Source organism: Serinus canaria, chromosome 5 (assembly GCF_022539315.1).
Source record: "Serinus canaria isolate serCan28SL12 chromosome 5, serCan2020, whole genome shotgun sequence".
NCBI classification, from domain to species: Eukaryota; Metazoa; Chordata; class Aves; order Passeriformes; family Fringillidae; genus Serinus; species Serinus canaria.
In genome coordinates this window covers 19,302,607-19,318,289 of record NC_066319.1, presented here as the reverse complement: position 1 = coordinate 19,318,289, position 15,683 = coordinate 19,302,607, and the positions used below count along the sequence as shown (strand labels likewise).

At 44.8% G+C, this 15,683-nt stretch overlaps 1 protein-coding gene across 2 annotated transcripts; it reads left to right on the top strand.

Annotated features, from left to right (window-relative positions):
• The first annotated feature begins 8,470 nt into the window (after positions 1-8,470).
• COMMD9 (COMM domain containing 9) lies at positions 8,471-13,121 on the top strand. 2 transcript variants are annotated; one of them, XM_009102154.4, is made up of 6 exons: positions 8,471-8,601; positions 8,694-8,819; positions 9,222-9,361; positions 9,991-10,025; positions 11,241-11,344; positions 12,163-13,121. In XM_009102154.4, the coding sequence occupies exons 1-6, from the start codon at positions 8,551-8,553 to the stop codon at positions 12,301-12,303; spliced, it is 597 nt and encodes a 198-aa protein (XP_009100402.1). In that variant the 5' UTR covers positions 8,471-8,550; the 3' UTR covers positions 12,304-13,121. The 2 variants fall into 2 exon arrangements, with proteins under 2 accessions (XP_009100402.1, XP_030096490.1); XM_030240630.2 differs by lacking the exon at positions 8,694-8,819 and having other exon boundaries at positions 8,536-8,601.
• The last annotated feature ends 2,562 nt before the right edge of the window (positions 13,122-15,683 follow it).

Here is a 15,683-nt window from a genome sequence, read left to right as displayed (position 1 = left end):
TGCTGCAATGGCTGTGCTCTGTCCCACGCTTTTGTCACTTCACTGCATACTAGAGCCACAGTGCAGAGAAAAGGCACAACAGGCTGGCACATGGTTCTGTTTCCAGACTGGTATATAAGGTCCTACTTTTAGACATATTTCCTGAGGTGTAAAGCATCCACACTTCTCTAAACTCTGAAAGCTTGTATCCTAAGGGATGAGAATTCATTCTGCTTCATTTCAAGACACGCTGATTCAGAACAGTTGGTGACCCACAGCTGCCTTATTACCAAAACCCTGTGTTTGTGTTGATTTAAACATTGTTTTTACTGCTGGAATAAATTTTTCTTGAAAGTAGTGCTTCAGCTCCATGGTATTTGTGTCACTGCATAATGAAGTTGCATAACACCACTGTGCACTGGCAAGATGCTGCAACGAGGATTCAGACAGCAGTGCTCCTGTGTAGCACTGGCACAAAGAGTTACAGGTGAGAGTGAAGAAACCTTTAAGACCTCGTTTACACCACTGTATTTACATTTTATATATTTTATGCATTTTATAATCACAGGTTTGTACTGTATGTGGACACACTGAAATTATAAAGTCAGCTACCAATGTCCAGCCTCTCTGTTGTATGCACAGATTCTGAGCTGACACAAATCCTCAGCAAATGTGTTGTTGTCACAGGAAAACACTCGACCAGTAAAACTATGCCTGCAGCTGTCTTCCCTGAGCTCTGGTTCCCCAGGCAGTGGCTCATCTGCTGATACAACCTGTCAGAGTGGGGATGCACAGCCTGGGTAAAAACAACCAAGCACCCCAGTGACAGGGCAGCATCAGTAGCTATTAGCCAGGGAATTACTTCCTAGGGCTGATGTTAGAGTCGTGATCATTTGGTTTACCCTTCAACTAAGGTAATTTTATAGCCATGTCAAAAGATGTTTTTAACAGAAAATATACTGGGGAGCCTAGTTTAAACAACAGCTATCAAAACAAAACAAATTCTAGGTTCAGCTACGTCATTTTGTTAAAGCTGTGGCATTCTTCAGTAGCCCTTTGATTCAGTCTCTGGTACGATGAGGCACCATGCATCACACATCAGTTGATGCTGATCTGTTGTGCTGTACAATGCTGTCATTGTGGGGACCAGGAATGAAGTTGGGCTGTTTGCAGGATGGATCAGTCAGGAGGAAACAGAACAACAAGCACACAAATGCTTAGGTGCTCTTTTCAGCTTAGCAAAACACTCAGCTAGCTCATCAAACTACATACCTTGGAATGGCAGGGCTAAACACAGTATGTCCTAAGAGGCTGGAGGTTTTGCAAGCTCCATTCTGCAGTTTACTGAGAGGAAAAAAAACATAAAACACCACAGCCATAAACGGTTCTGAATTAAGGAAAAAAACCTCATTAAATTAGTAACAGCCCACAGGACATGCACGATTTAAACACCAGGACTTTCTGCTTTCAGAAGTAAGCAAGCATACACAGTTGCCATCTCTGACAAACCAGACCTGCCAAAGCTCACACGCTGAGCGTGAGAGTCACACCACTGACAGCTCCCTCCTGCCACACCAAGCCTGGTTTGCACCTCATGTGCTCACAGAGTCACAGCTGCTGCTCCCATCACAGAGCTACAGGGCACAGCACAGTGTGACTGCATGACCTGCAGAACTGCAGTTTTTGTTTGTTTTCACTCCAAACAGCCCCTCCCTCATGCTTCCCCCTCTGCGAGTTATGATGAATGCACACAAAATGGTTAAAGATGTTTTTTCTAGAGAAAGTATTAATTTCTGTTACACATGCTGCATTTACTATGTAATAGATGATAGGCATTGGGGATGAGGTCTGTTTTGGTGTATTTTACATAATCTGCTTGAAGAGCTTCCCTTAAAAGAAAATAATTAGTTTGTACTATTTTGCATATCATTCTTATCCTATTGGAAAGAGCCCAGCAGACAGCTAGCTGGATTCAATTTACTTGTGGCATAATGTTTCACATAAACATAGGCTGAAGTCTTAATGTAATTAGATAACTTCTGCTGTTCTGACATTGCCTCACACACCCTCGTTACTAACACTGGAGATTTTGCAAAACTCCAGAGAGGACAATATAAGCTGCCAAGTGGAAACTTCTTCGAGAGGCTGGCTCATGTCCTGAAATTATAGATGCACAAACACAGCTGCATTTGTGCTATTTCTAAAATACCAGAGGCAAAGCATTTAATATACATTTATATAGATATGAAACACCTCTCTGGGGATTTACTACTTACACACATGGAAGTGAACAGCGGCAGCAGCAGATAAATAATGAAAAAGTCAATTACGTTTTAAAGAGCCTTTTAATTTTAATAGTCCATAGTGATGTTAATAATACAGGGAAGGACATTTTCAAAGCATTTATCCTGACATTTACCCTTATGATGGCTTGGTAATTTAAGGATGTGGTTGAGAAAGAGAAATAATTTATATTCCAGCTTGTTAGTTTTTACAATTTTGTGCTCCTGTTTTGAGGCATTAATAGAGGCTTTTCTGAGTGTTTGTGTTATACCCCCTCTTTTCTGGATTTTAAGCCATATAAAATAGAAAAAGAAACTGCTTTTTGTTGAAAACTGCTGTTGAAACTGTTTTCTGTTGCAATTGTATGTGTGATCAAGGCATTGTTGAAATAACCTGTGGCTTTATGATTTTATTGCTATTTCTTAGCACCTTAATCTGGAGTTCTTTGAGCTAGCCAGCATATTAACACCGAATGAAGAGACAATCATAGCTAGTAAGGCAGAAATAAGCCCTCCAAAAGTGTCATTTCAAACCAATAAAAAGCAGCAATCGCAACCAAAGGGGCCTGAATGACTCCAGTATTTCCTTGATAATGGGATATGAATCCTCTTGCCTTACTGAGATGTAACTTTAACTAACGGTGGCTGCTCTCTCTCTGTGATCTATTCCCATACAAAATGAACTGATGGGGTTCTTGTTGCACTTTTGGGTCACAGCCACAACCTTACAGCTCTCCTTACCTCCCTCTCTGCAGGCAGCCTGAGCTGCAGGAGCAGAGACAATGCAATTTCTTGAAGTCCCTAGGTGCCCGGGGCTGCCTTGATCTGCCACTGGCTGTTCCACACACCTGCCCTCACCGCAAATGTAAACTGAGCCCATGCACAGCTGGGTGCAGCGGTTCAAGGCTGGCGCTTCACCTCCTGACTCAGGAGAACGAGCCCGTGTGTGAGCGGCTTCCTGCTGGGAGGCCCCTGGCACCCAGTGGTTAAAGGCAGGCAGTGCAGAGGACAGTGCTCTGGCATTTAGGCTGTGGAAGAGAGGAAGGGCAGCAAGACCACGTAGCAGACTGAGCATGGTTCGGCAGAGGTTATAGGCTGTGCCACAGCAGCATTGCAGACTGCAATGGGCTGGGGTATAGTGAGACTTTGTATTGAGTACAGAACATTAAACTGGTGAAATGAGCCTACAGCTGGCTTGTTGATACTTGGCATCACTGCAGCTCCAGAGCTGGCCCTTGATGTTTCACTCTACAGGCTAAACTGCCTCAAGTCACCAAGGTGGCCTGAGGCCCCACAGATGTGCAGAAACTGCTCTCCTGCCAGCAGTGGTTCCCAGTAACAGGTGCCATCAACTACTTGCTATGGCAGGTCACTTCCTCTGCTGGAAGGGAGAAGCCATGCAACTGAACCAGGCACATCATGCACACAGATGTGTGCCTGTCTCACATCTGAACCTGTAGACATGCACACCTTGTCTCACAGGACACATTTCTGGCAGCTGCAGTCGACCAGTTCACCAGTGAGTCCCAGCATGTTTGAGCTTTCCCTTGCTGCCTTCCCCTCCGTATTTGCACAGTTGCTTGCACAGAGGGGTGGTTGCCTCCAGCAGCCAAAAGGGAGAGCTGGGAGCCCATGCTGGAGCTGGCCTCCGCCTCCCTGTTCAGCTTCAGCATGATGTAATCATGCTAAGGGACATTGGCATTCAAAAGGAGAGTGGGGAGGAAAGGCTTGTTTACTTTTTTACTTTTATAAGAGCTATGAAATGTCTTGCTTTTGTCTGTGCTGGCTTGCTCCTCCTGTCTTGTCAGAACTGACTCTGTTATGCCATCGGGGCAAATACCTCATGGAAAATGTTTTGTTGCATGCTTTAATTTGCTTAATAAAACCAGATGCAGTTCCATTGATTGTTATACAGATTTTTTTCCCAGGAGTTTTGTGAGCATCCATGAATGGTTGTTAAATCTGAATGAGACCCTGAATAAAGACAATGGTAAAAGCTTGCTAGGATGCTTAGGCCAAATACACTCGGCTGGAAAACACTCAAAAAGCTTCCTTTTGTCCCAGCGATGCTTTGCAGTTGGAACACATTCACAATCTCATGAACAGTCTGAGCTGCCTATCAAATATTATAGGGATCGCCTTGCAGCAGAGGGCAAAGAAAATTACCTTAGATGAGCTGTTAATGTGCAATGTCCTCTTTACAAGTGTGAGGCTGCTCACTTTCCAGCTGTAATGCAGATTTACAGCAGTGTGAGGCTGCTCACTTTCCAGCTGTAATGCAGGCAACTGTCCACAGAGCACACAGAGTATCTGTTGGCACAAGCCTTACGGATCACATCTGTCAGCAGCGGTCTTACCCTCCAATTTGCAGTCCCATTTGAAGAGTCTCAAGTATCAGCAATCCAAACTGAAAAGGAAGTTCAGCTGTTTCAGCTGAGAGGCCAGGGAGGAAGGAATACTGTCATCTAAAAGGTGATTGAAAACTGACACAGAAGAGTACAAACCAGAATGTCAGCCACATGGTTTGGCTCCATTTCTTAAAAAACCCTAACAATAAAAGCCTGTCAAGATGACAAGTCCTTAGTGAGTAGAGATGGGGCCAAAAAGGAAAAGGTGTTGATTCTACATTACATGCACTTTGTTGGGCCACTGCAAGAGGCAACAGATGGGCAATGAACAGGGTGCACAGCCATGCAGAGCCAGGCCAGCACTGCTAATCATGCCCACAGTTGTATCCCCAGTGCTTCCAGCCTATTCTCTATCACACACTTAATGGGTTTCACCAACAGAAATAAATGTAGAAGATGGAAGATGAAAAGAACCTGACTTGCCTAAGTCTGTTAAAGCAAGGATTACCTGTCAAGTCCAATGATCAGTTCAGAAACCTTCCCCCAATAACACAGACCAATCAGTTTTTCTGAATTCCAGCAAAAAGTAACATGTGTCAAAACACTAATTATAGGTGACTGTTTGGAAATCCTGTTCCCTGAAGTTCTGCAAGGCTTAGCCACAGACTGGCTGGGACACAGAGCTTTCCTCTCCCACACAGTCTACATCCAGGCCCATGAACACACTTGATGTCATCTCTCTAATGCATTCTCTTGAAGCTAAATCCTGCATTTCTTATTTGGAAAAGATAGGCAACTTACTAAAATTGTACCCACCCAGCAGGGAGCAGTTACAGAGCAGAGCCTTGCCTTGCAGCTGGAAGCCCTAAAGGAAGAGAGCACTCCTCTGCTACACATGCTCCAGTGAATACAAGCTGTGCTGTGGGGAAAAATCTAATCCTTCTTCCCATGAAATCCTTAATATCCCAAGGATTTCTCTCCCAGAGACCCTTGAATGGACAAAGTGAGCTAGAACTGTTTGGTTCTCTCCCTGGAGTGTAAAAGATTACAGTTCTCCAGGTAAGAATTGTAGGCAAGCTAAATTTAGTATTTCCTGGTTTTACTTCTCAAGGAGAAAAAAATACCTACACTACTTTAGGGAGAACGATTTGCAGGTACCCTAGGCTGGCTCTACCAAGAGGGAGTCACATCAGTCAGTACTCCAGCTGTATCACCCAAGACTGGGTGCAGGCAAATTTGCCAGCCCAGAGGCAGAATTTAATTTTCAGACTCAATGACTGGACAATTTGGTTCATGAGATCCAACCCAATTCCTGCAGACAGTGCTGTGACTCATCTGCAGGCTCAGAACTCACAGCTGAGTCCCCTTGGGTGATACAGACATGAAATCATGGCAAAAAAAGGGCTGTGAGAAAACACATCTGGAGGTCATCCAATCCATCTCACTCCCCTAAGTGGGTTTCTTTTTTCAAACTCAGAGAGAAGTGCCTCTGGCACAGCAGATAATTGAACTGGTGTTTCTCAAACCTTCCTGATAATCACACTGATCACAGGGCCAGCCTTCCTTACAGGATGCAGTCTCACACTTCATCCCTGATAATTTCACTTTGGAGGCCTTGACCTTGAAGAAAGAGGAAGGAAGGAGGGAAAGAAGGGAAGAAGGGAAGGAAGGAAGGAGGAGAGGAAGGAAAGGAGGGAAGAAGACAAGATCAAAGCAAATAAAGCGTTTTACTAAGCATTTCTGTTGGCTTCAGCTGATTTAAGTTTGATATTAAACAAACAGCATTTCAATTTTGATATTAAATCAAACCTGTCATTATTGCTTTATAATTATAAGGCTCCCAGAGTGAGAAAATGGCAGCAATAGGAGGTGGACTGGAGAACAAATTCAGTGGGATGCCAGCTGTGCTTACTGGCAGGCAGCATCTTTGTTCTGAGTATGTGACTCACAGGTAAATGTTCTCTTGCCACACACTCCTGTGAGAGCTGGCAGTGACAGTTATCTACTCTCCCCACCCTACACCCTCCCATCCTTTCCATCTCTCCACCTACTTGTCTGACAAAGTCACTCTGTACAATTAAGTCCTTAACCCAGGTGTGGTGGTCTGACTTTGGCTGGATACCCAGGGCCCACCAAAGCCACTCTGTCATGCCCTTCCTCAGCTGGACAGGGGAGAGAAAATGTAACAAGAGGCTCATGAGTTAAGGACAGGGACAGATCACTCACATTACCATCATGGGCAGAACAGCCTTGACCCAAAGAAATTAACTGAATTTATTACCAGTCGAAATCAGAGCAGGATAATGAAAAAACAAATCCTATGAGCACCTTCCCCCCACCCCTCCCTGCTACCTGGACTTAACTTCATTCTTGATTCACAATTACTTCTGTGCAATAACTTTTGTTTTTTCTTCTTAGCCTGCTATCCCAGAGGTGCTGGGATATAGCCCATCACTGATGGGCTTGACCTTGGCCAGTGGCAGGTCCATCTTGGAGCCAGGCTCTGTTGGAGATGGGGGAAGTTTGCAACAACTTGCCAAAGAAACCAACCTTGTAGCCTCCCATGACCAGAACCTTGCCACAGAAACCCAATACACTAGGTATGGACCAACGTGATTTTATTGAAGCCTTGGAAAGTCGTTGCTTTAGAAGGGCTCTGAAAAAATGTAAGTGTCCTCTCCCCCAGTTAGATATGGCATTTCAGAAGTGTTGCTGCTTAGAAAAATTCTGCTTACCTCTTAGAAAAACTTAGCCTTATTGGTTTGGGAGCAAGAAAAGCAGACAGATTATAAGAGGTCAACGATGCAAGTACAAGTATATCCTGTGAACAATCCTTGTTTCCTTTAGGCATTCATTCTCAGATTGTAACACAGTGTTGTTTTTCACAGTGCCTCATTCTGTTTATCCTTTCACAACCTCCACGCTTACAGCTGATGTTAATAAATGCCCACACTTACTACTGCACGATGTTATGTGTTATACAGAGAGTGCCATTACCTTCCCTGGCACTCGTGACAAAACTGACCTACTGTGATTAATCTAAAGACTGAAGCAGGGTCAAGAGAATGTGATCCTGGTTTCCCAGCTCTTAAACCCCAACCTCCAACCACTACCCCATGCTTTTTCCCCACTGGGATGCTATTGTTTAACCCACTAGCTGCAAACCTTTCATTTTGGAAATCAAAAATTAATATTTCACCAACCTTCCCTTCAGTTTCTGTTCCATCCTAGTGTGTAGTATGGTATCTGCTCCTCTACAAGAGTAAAATCTGTTCCCTACCAGGTTTGTGAAGCCCAATGGAAGAAGCATTTATATGTTTGCATTTCTCACTGTGCAATATTCTGCTTATAAATCAACAGATATGGAAATGAGGATGGGGACCTGAGATAGGCAGTGACGGGGAAAGAGCATTGATTAGTGATGCCCTGGATGCAGATGTGCTGGAAGCCACACAAGGCAAAGAGAAGCCGTTCTCTCTCAGAAAGATGACTTATTTAAATCCTTTAAAAAGTGAAAGACACAGCTTGCAAAGATAATGGTCCGTATGGCTATCACAGTGCCATGACAAATCCTTCACCGCCCGTCCTCGCTGGAAGCAGCGCGTTTACAGCACAATTCTAAGGCAGAGTTTTGCACTGAGAGTAGAAAACGCCCCGACTGGAGCGGCAGGGGCAGTGCCACACACCGAGGGCTTCCCCGTCCCGGTCCGTGTCCTGTGTCCCGGCCCATGTCCGTGCGCCAGCCCCTGTCCGCGTCCCTGTCCCTGTCCCGGTCCCTGTCCGTGTGTCAGCCACTGTCCGTGTCCTGGTCCCGGTCCGTGTCACTGTCCCAATCCCGGTCCGTGTCCCGATCCCGGTCCGTGTCCCGTGTCCCCGGCCCCGCCCCGGTGACGGGCGCGTGATGGCGGCGGGCGGAGCGCGGCCGCGCTGACGGCGCCAAGATGGCGGCGCTGCGGGACGGGGATTTCGCGGCGCTTCAGATCCTGTTGAAGGTGAGCGGGGCAGGGCCGCGGGGGCCGGGACCGCCGCTACCGGGCCGCGGCTGAACGCCCCCGCTGAGCGCCCCCGCTTTGCTCCCCGCCAGGCGCCGTCGAAGGACGCTGTGCGGCAGCTGTGCCAGGAGTGCTTCTCCAGCCCGCCCGCCGCGCTCGGCCCGCTGGCGCAGCGCGCCGGCCCCGGGCTCGCCGTCAGCGCCGAGGAAGCGGAGCAGGTAGGGCCGGGCGGCACAACCTCGGGCCCCGGCGGGAGGGAGCGAGCGGGACTGTGCCCCGGCGGGAGGGAGCGAGCGGGACTGTGCCCCGGCGGGAGGGAGCGAGCGGGACTGTGCCGCCGCCAGCACGGGGCTGGCCCAGGCCCTCGGAAGGGTGCGGGAAACGAGACGTGCTCGGGAACAGCGACCCTCGCCCGCGGCAGAAGGGAACGGGCTGAGGCTGCGAACCGGAGGGCGCTGGGAGCTCAGCCCCATCCTGCTGAGGCTGTCGGGCCGTACTTGGATGCCCAAGGCTCTGGTGGTGAGGGTCTCGCCGCCTAAGCTGTGTCTGCTGGCTAAGAAGGCCCGTCCTATGCTGTATGTAATGATTTTCAGCCCAGCCCTTCTCTTGCTTCCTGACAGCTGGTGTCTGCTTTGCACAACCTCACCAGGCACGTGGTGTACCGCGGCTTGACCGGGGCAGAAGACATCCTCTGTCTTTTCCCAGAAAACTTCCACCAAAATCTGAAAAACCTCTTGACTAAAATAATCTTGGAGAATATGTAAGTGCTGTCTACCTGCCATTTGCTTTCAGCTGGAGAGTTAAGGCCTGTGTGTGTGGTTTGATACGTGGATAGTTGGCAGCATGAGTCTTGTTTCTCTAAATGGCCAGCAAAACACAGCCATGGGCACACAGAGTTTTCCCATGACTTTTGAAATGGACTTGGGCCACATTCCCAATATGCAAAGCCCCTTTTATCTTAACAGCTGTGTGGTGATGGTAAAATGTAGAAGGCTGGATTTCAGCTCTAGAAGATCTAGGTGGTATCCAGATATCCATCCACTTGTCACCATGGCTCAGGTGCAGAGGCAGTGTATGTGATAGAGCATACATGAGGTGGTGGCAGAAGAGGGCACTTCTGCTTGCACATCTCAGTGCTTGGAGCCCATTGCTTTGATAAGACCAGGGAGAAAGGTGTGGGCTTTAAATGAGCTGCCCTTCCAGAAGATCCCATGGTTGGTCACCAGATTGCCTGCCATTACTCACCAGTCCCAGCCTTTCCATGGCACTCAGCAGCATAGGCAGTCTGTGTCTCCTGCTTACTGCTAGTGACCTTAAGCCATGCTAAATGCTTACCTCATTTTTTTTTCTCAAAGCACTGTTGATACTGTTTTCTCCACTTTTTCACAGCTCTTCTTGGAGAAATGAAGCACAAGCCAGTCAGAGTAAGTAGTAATCTCAGGAATGAGATTGTCTGCTAGGAAATAATAGATTATCTTAGTATTGTATTTATGAAGTATCTGACATGCATTACATAGGGACCAAGGCAGTGGTCCAAGGCAGACATTCCAACAGATTGATCTGTGTTAAAATAAAAAAGTGAATGGTTTCCTGCCCCTCCCAAGCCATCAGCAATCAATCTTTGCAAATTAACATACAAGGCTTAACAGATGTATTTTGTGTTGTTGCAAATGCTGCCAAGTGCTGGCCCTAACAGACAGAACAGGAATTTGTTCCAAAAGCAAGAGCAAGGCAGCCAGTTGTGCACTGCCCCCTAGAGCTCTGAGCGAGGAAGCAGCAGGGGCAGGGAGAGAGAGCCTTTCCCCAGACAGAAAAAGAATTGTTAGGCAATAAAGCACAGAGAGAAGGTGACTTGAGTGTCTATAGTCAGTAGGAAGGCTGGCAATCAACCCCTGGGGAAGACACTAAGCATCTTACAGTAGGCAGAATCCAGACAGACTGCCATTGCATACTGAGACAGCTCTTTCCTTAGCAGCCAAGTTAGACTGGTGTTTCTCAACTTGGGTGGGCCCAAGAGGTCTCCAGCTCTGAGCTATTGATGTCAGTAATGCACCTGTTAAATGGTTTCTGCCAGGCTGCATGTAATTAGGATGATATTTGAAATATTTTAAGGAATGTGAAGATTGCAGTTTGTCAGTATATTTGCTGTACTGCAGGATGTTTTGGTTGGGGAACGTGAAATAACATGTTTTATACTGCTAGATTTTACAAGCTCTCCTGAGTGCTTTCTTACCAGTTTCAGAACAGAGCAATAAGCATGCAGGTGCCAGAGCAACTCACAATGAAACACTAGTTGAGTGTAGCAGGCAGCAAGGCAGGGCATAAAGATGGGGAGAAGACATCTTACTGCTCTCCTTCTCCCAGCTGCTTTGGAAGGGGACAGTTCTGCTTCTAGCACCGAACTGTCATTGCATGTAATGATGGGAAAACCCTTTCTGCCCTTCCAGTGTCATGAGGAGGTCTTCAGAGACTGGCTTATTCCAGAGTAAAATGATGGGAAACCACGTAGTAGGAACTAAACTCGTACACTTCCCAGGGCCAGAAGTGGAGAGGCCTGTGCATGGTGGTAGTCCCAGGTTGCAGGGTGTGGGATCACCATGTGCTGCTGAGCCTAACAGAGCCATTTTTTAATCCCCCAGTCTCCCTGCCTCGCCTGGTGGACATGGACTGGAGGGTGGACATCAAGACTTCTTCAGACAGCATCGTAAGAATGGCAGTCCCTACCTGCCTGCTGCAGTTAAAGGTAATGGCAGTGGCTGTGAAGGACCCAAATAACAACGTCCAACACCTGACTTGCCAGGGAAAACCAGTTCATTCAGGCATCTGGTGCTTGCCTCGTGCCTGGTGGGCCATTAGACTTTCTCAGAGATGATACCTGAAATGCCACAGAGCACGGGAATGGTGTTTCTGATGAAAGCACTCTTGCACAGAAGTTGTGTGTGCATGAGGGTGTGAGAAATCACCATGTTTGTTCCTAGTCACCATTGTTTTCTACAGAAAAAAAGAAGATAAATCATGAAGCCATCATCCTTTAATTCTAAACACTCATCAGCATGTTTAGCTGACTTCATTAGTTGGGAAATGACTTGAGATTACTAATAACTTCCTTCACTAGCCAGATCTATCATTTGGGGAGTATACCTACCTTACTGCTTGTGTTCTGCAGAGTTTTGGATCTCCCCAACCAATAAAAATCAGATGAGTGGGATACAGAGGAGGAATTAAAATCGAATTTTTGTGTGTGGGGTGGGGTCAATGTGGTATCTCTGTGGTATCTGCTGAGATGCTTTTGATACAGATGTGGCTTTCTGCCACAACTATCTTCAAAATATCCCAGTACTCATGGCAGTAGATGCTCACTTGCCCTCTGTCAGTGGGAGTGCACTTCATTAGCGAGGTACGCAGCTTAGAAAATATGCCATGGTTCTTCAGGATGGAGCTGGATTCCAAATTCAGACCATTCTGTTTAATCTGTGTATTAAATGCTGCATTTTGTAGCGGCTCTGGAAGAACACATAAATTAATTTTTCATACAACTAATATCTGCATTCCTGTTTTAAGATTCAGGAAGATGCTGCCTTATGTGGGAATAATCCCGTTGTTTCTGCACTGACTGTGGAACTGAGCAAAGAAACCCTGGACACTATGTTAGAAGGTCTGGGAAGGATTCGGGACCAACTTTCTGCCGTTGCAAACAAATGAATGCTCAAGGGCGTGGATTCCAGCAGCAAGGAAGGGAAGTATTCTCTACCTACAGCTGTCGGAAGTTGCAGCCTAGTGTAACATGATGTCTATTTCAACAAAACAAAACTAAGGAGGTTTCTTTCTTGAATTAATGAGATAGCTTTTGAAAAGCTAACACTCAAATACTCATTTGGTTGGATGCCAAGAAATGGTTTCCTATTATGTTGTTGAACAAAAGCTGTTCACCGTTTCAGAAGAGGATTTCAGGGCTCAGAGCTTGGCTTAATCACAAGGGTCATAACTGGAAACAGCAAATAGCTGCAGCCAATGAAGCAAGTTCTATCTCTGTCCTGAAATGAGAATATGAAAGGCTCAAGCTGGGTAATGGGCTGCCTTCCAGCAAAGGGAGGGTGCTTCTCTCTGGAATGTTCATGTACTGAGGTGCCTGCTGGATGTAGCACTCTCTCCCTCTCAGTGAAGCAGATTGTTATTACAGGATGATGCACTGAAATAGGCCAGTTATGCTACAGCACATTCCCTTCTGAGCAGCTTCACAGCACCATTTGCAAAATGACTTTTCTCATCATCTTTAGCAGAACTAATTTCCTCCTTCTGTTTGAAAAGTAAAAAAGGAATTCAGGTAATTCATGTTTGGGGTTTATTGGACTCTGGGCTTTGTCTTTGCTGCACAAAAACCAAACTGGGAGAATAAAGAAGTGAAGGCTGTTTTCTGTGCTGTAGGAAACCCCTCTGTGGCAATATGTGCCTATACTTCTTCAAAGTGTTCTGTTGTTTGTGTAAATCTTCATTTAATTAAAGAATGAACTGCTAATTGATTTTGTGAATCCTTTTCAGTCTGGAAGAGATGTTGTCCTGGGTTACCTCAGCCTCTTTGTGATGGTGCCAAGTTTCTAGGCTGGTTTAATGGATGTTCCTGTTGTTGCTGAAGAAGGATCTTTTGTTTCCTATTCAAATTGATTCATGTTTCAAACTTCCTTCTCTTCATTGTAATACAGTTTCAGGGCACCTTTTTCCATGGGTATCACCTCTGTACAATATTAGAGGAGTACCCTGACCTAAGTTTATAAATATGTGTGCATTATGAGTGTGGAAGAGTTAAATGCAGAAAATCAACAAAATTCAGATCCTTTTTTCTGATGAGCTTCTATAGAAGTCTATATCCAAATATGTTTATGGCAAAATCCAATCTTTCCTGCAACACTGGGCTCTCCTTCAAGACACAAACATTGTTTGTTGTGTTTGGAAACACGAAATCCTTCAAGAAGTGTGCATAACTACAAGAACTTTGTTAATTAATTCTGCACATCCCCCCAATACACATACCCAAATGCAGGGTAGAATATAAGTGTAAGCGAAGGCTGTGTCTTTAAAAGATAATGGAGCTCATGAAATGCAGCTCATGCATCAAGATCAACTGGGTGGCAAGTCCCTTGTTAATGTCTTGAGCAAAGATTATAATGCTTAGTATGGTATCAAGGCAAACTGGTACATTTCATGTATAATAGGGACATCTCAAATGGAGGAGATGGATCTTTAAGAGTATGTTCTGTAAGAGTCAAGCTGTGAAAAACATCTCTAACAGTACTTCAGTTTGAGGAAATTTTGTTGCCTTTGCATCCTAGCCTTAAAGAAAAATAAAAATGAATAGTTTATATAGTAGTGTTTTAGAAGGTAAGACTCACTGAGCAGGTAAATAACTCAGGACAAAGTACTGTAGTGTTAGAGGAGCTGAGGAAGTCAAAACACGGAGGAAATCCTTGAGGTAAATACTGAAGTTATAGTCAAAATGTAGGGTCCAATGAAGAACTGATAGTTGTTCTTGTGTAAAACAATTGTACAACTATGGAATAGTTGTAAAGAAAAAGGAAATTTACAGCTGAAAAGGCTTTTCTGGTGCCAGAGTGGAGCTTTCTGCAGGCAGCTAAAAGTTGCTTGTGGAGTCTTAACAAAAAGGAGTGTGCCCACTGAACCAGACACATGCCAAACATCTGGTGACTCCAAGGGGTAGATGTCAAGTCATTCTGCAAGAAGACACTGCTGTTTTCTAGCCCAATATTTAGGATGCTGTGAGAGCTTGCCTTCAAATTTTTGCCTAAATTGTTAGGTATTTTATTGTGGATTCTTATCTCCTTAGCCAGAAGAGCTGACTGCTCTGAAAAGGGACATAAAACAAAGGAAGCTGAGTAGGACTGTCATTACCCAGACAGCAGCAGAACTTCACATTTAAGTCCCTTTTATGGAGACTGCTACACAGAAAGAGAATAAATTGCCTCCTACTGCTGGCAATCATATGTGATCTTTTTCATAAAGTTATTGCTCTCTTAAAATGAGTTAGATTTTCATCCTCCCTCCACATATTGCTCCTGATGGTAGGGCTAGCCTAAGAGATGATGTATTCATCTCTTCTCTGTTACCAGTTTGTTACTGTGCCAACACTGTCTTCTTTTGCTTACTTCTTTCTTGCCTTTCCATTTTTCTGTCCTATTTAAGAAGCAGTAAAGTCCCTGACCACTTTTGATGACTAAGCCTTGTAAGCTTTATATTCTGTGCCTTTCAGAACTGCAGTGGCCATTCTTCACTTAACAGTTTGCATCTCCCTTAAATGGGGTCATCACCACAAGTGTTTCTAGAGGATTGTCCAAGGACATTACTGAAGAATGAACTGTCAGAGTATGTGAATCACCTGAATGAACTCCTGCCAGGAAACCACAAGCCTTCATTGTGAAGTGGAGCTTAAAAGCTCCATCCTCGTTCCAGTATTTGAGAAACAGAAAATTAATTTTCTACATGTACACTTGGTAATGGTGCTAATTCAGGTACAGTAAGCAAAACAGTGATAAATTTATTTGTAAAACACAGTATGCAAGTTCAATTCAAATTGTAGTTTCGTAATCAGACATTGTGTTGAATCTGACAGTGTCACAGTGTTGAAAAAGCATTACAAACATTAAAGCCTACTTTGTATTCAAAACAATACAAACAATGCTACCTTTTATTGCAAGAAAATGTGCACTTTAGGGTGTTCAGACTAAAAATTGTGTAGATGTGATTGAGAGCAAGAAAAGCTTAGAAAGAAAATGCCTTTATAAGGTTCCTAGCTTCTACTTCAATTACTGATCTTTAAACTCTGGTTTAGAACAGTAGAAGACTTTCTAAGACTCATGATAGTTTGGTAAAGATATAATAATTACTTTATATTTAAGTTTTGAGGTTAATACACGAAATTTATATATTCAAGCTCTTCCAAAACTAATATGTATACAAACTTTATGCTTTGTTTATAACTGAGGTCCTACTGTTTCACTTCAAACAAGTTATTTTGTTACTAGTTATCTGGTTTAGAATTGTTTTGACCTAAGTTTAAAATGTTAGTTTCT

Excerpts from the sequence above, each read along its gene's own strand:
- COMMD9 (XM_009102154.4), top strand. The coding sequence starts at position 8,551 with ATGGCGGCGCTGCGGGACGGGGATTTCGCGGCGCTTCAGATCCTGTTG. Across the intron at positions 8,602-8,693 it reads CGCTTCAGATCCTGTTGAAG|GCGCCGTCGAAGGACGCTGT; the intron begins GTGAGCGGGGCA and ends GCTCCCCGCCAG. Across the intron at positions 9,362-9,990 it reads AAAATAATCTTGGAGAATAT|CTCTTCTTGGAGAAATGAAG; the intron begins GTAAGTGCTGTC and ends ACTTTTTCACAG.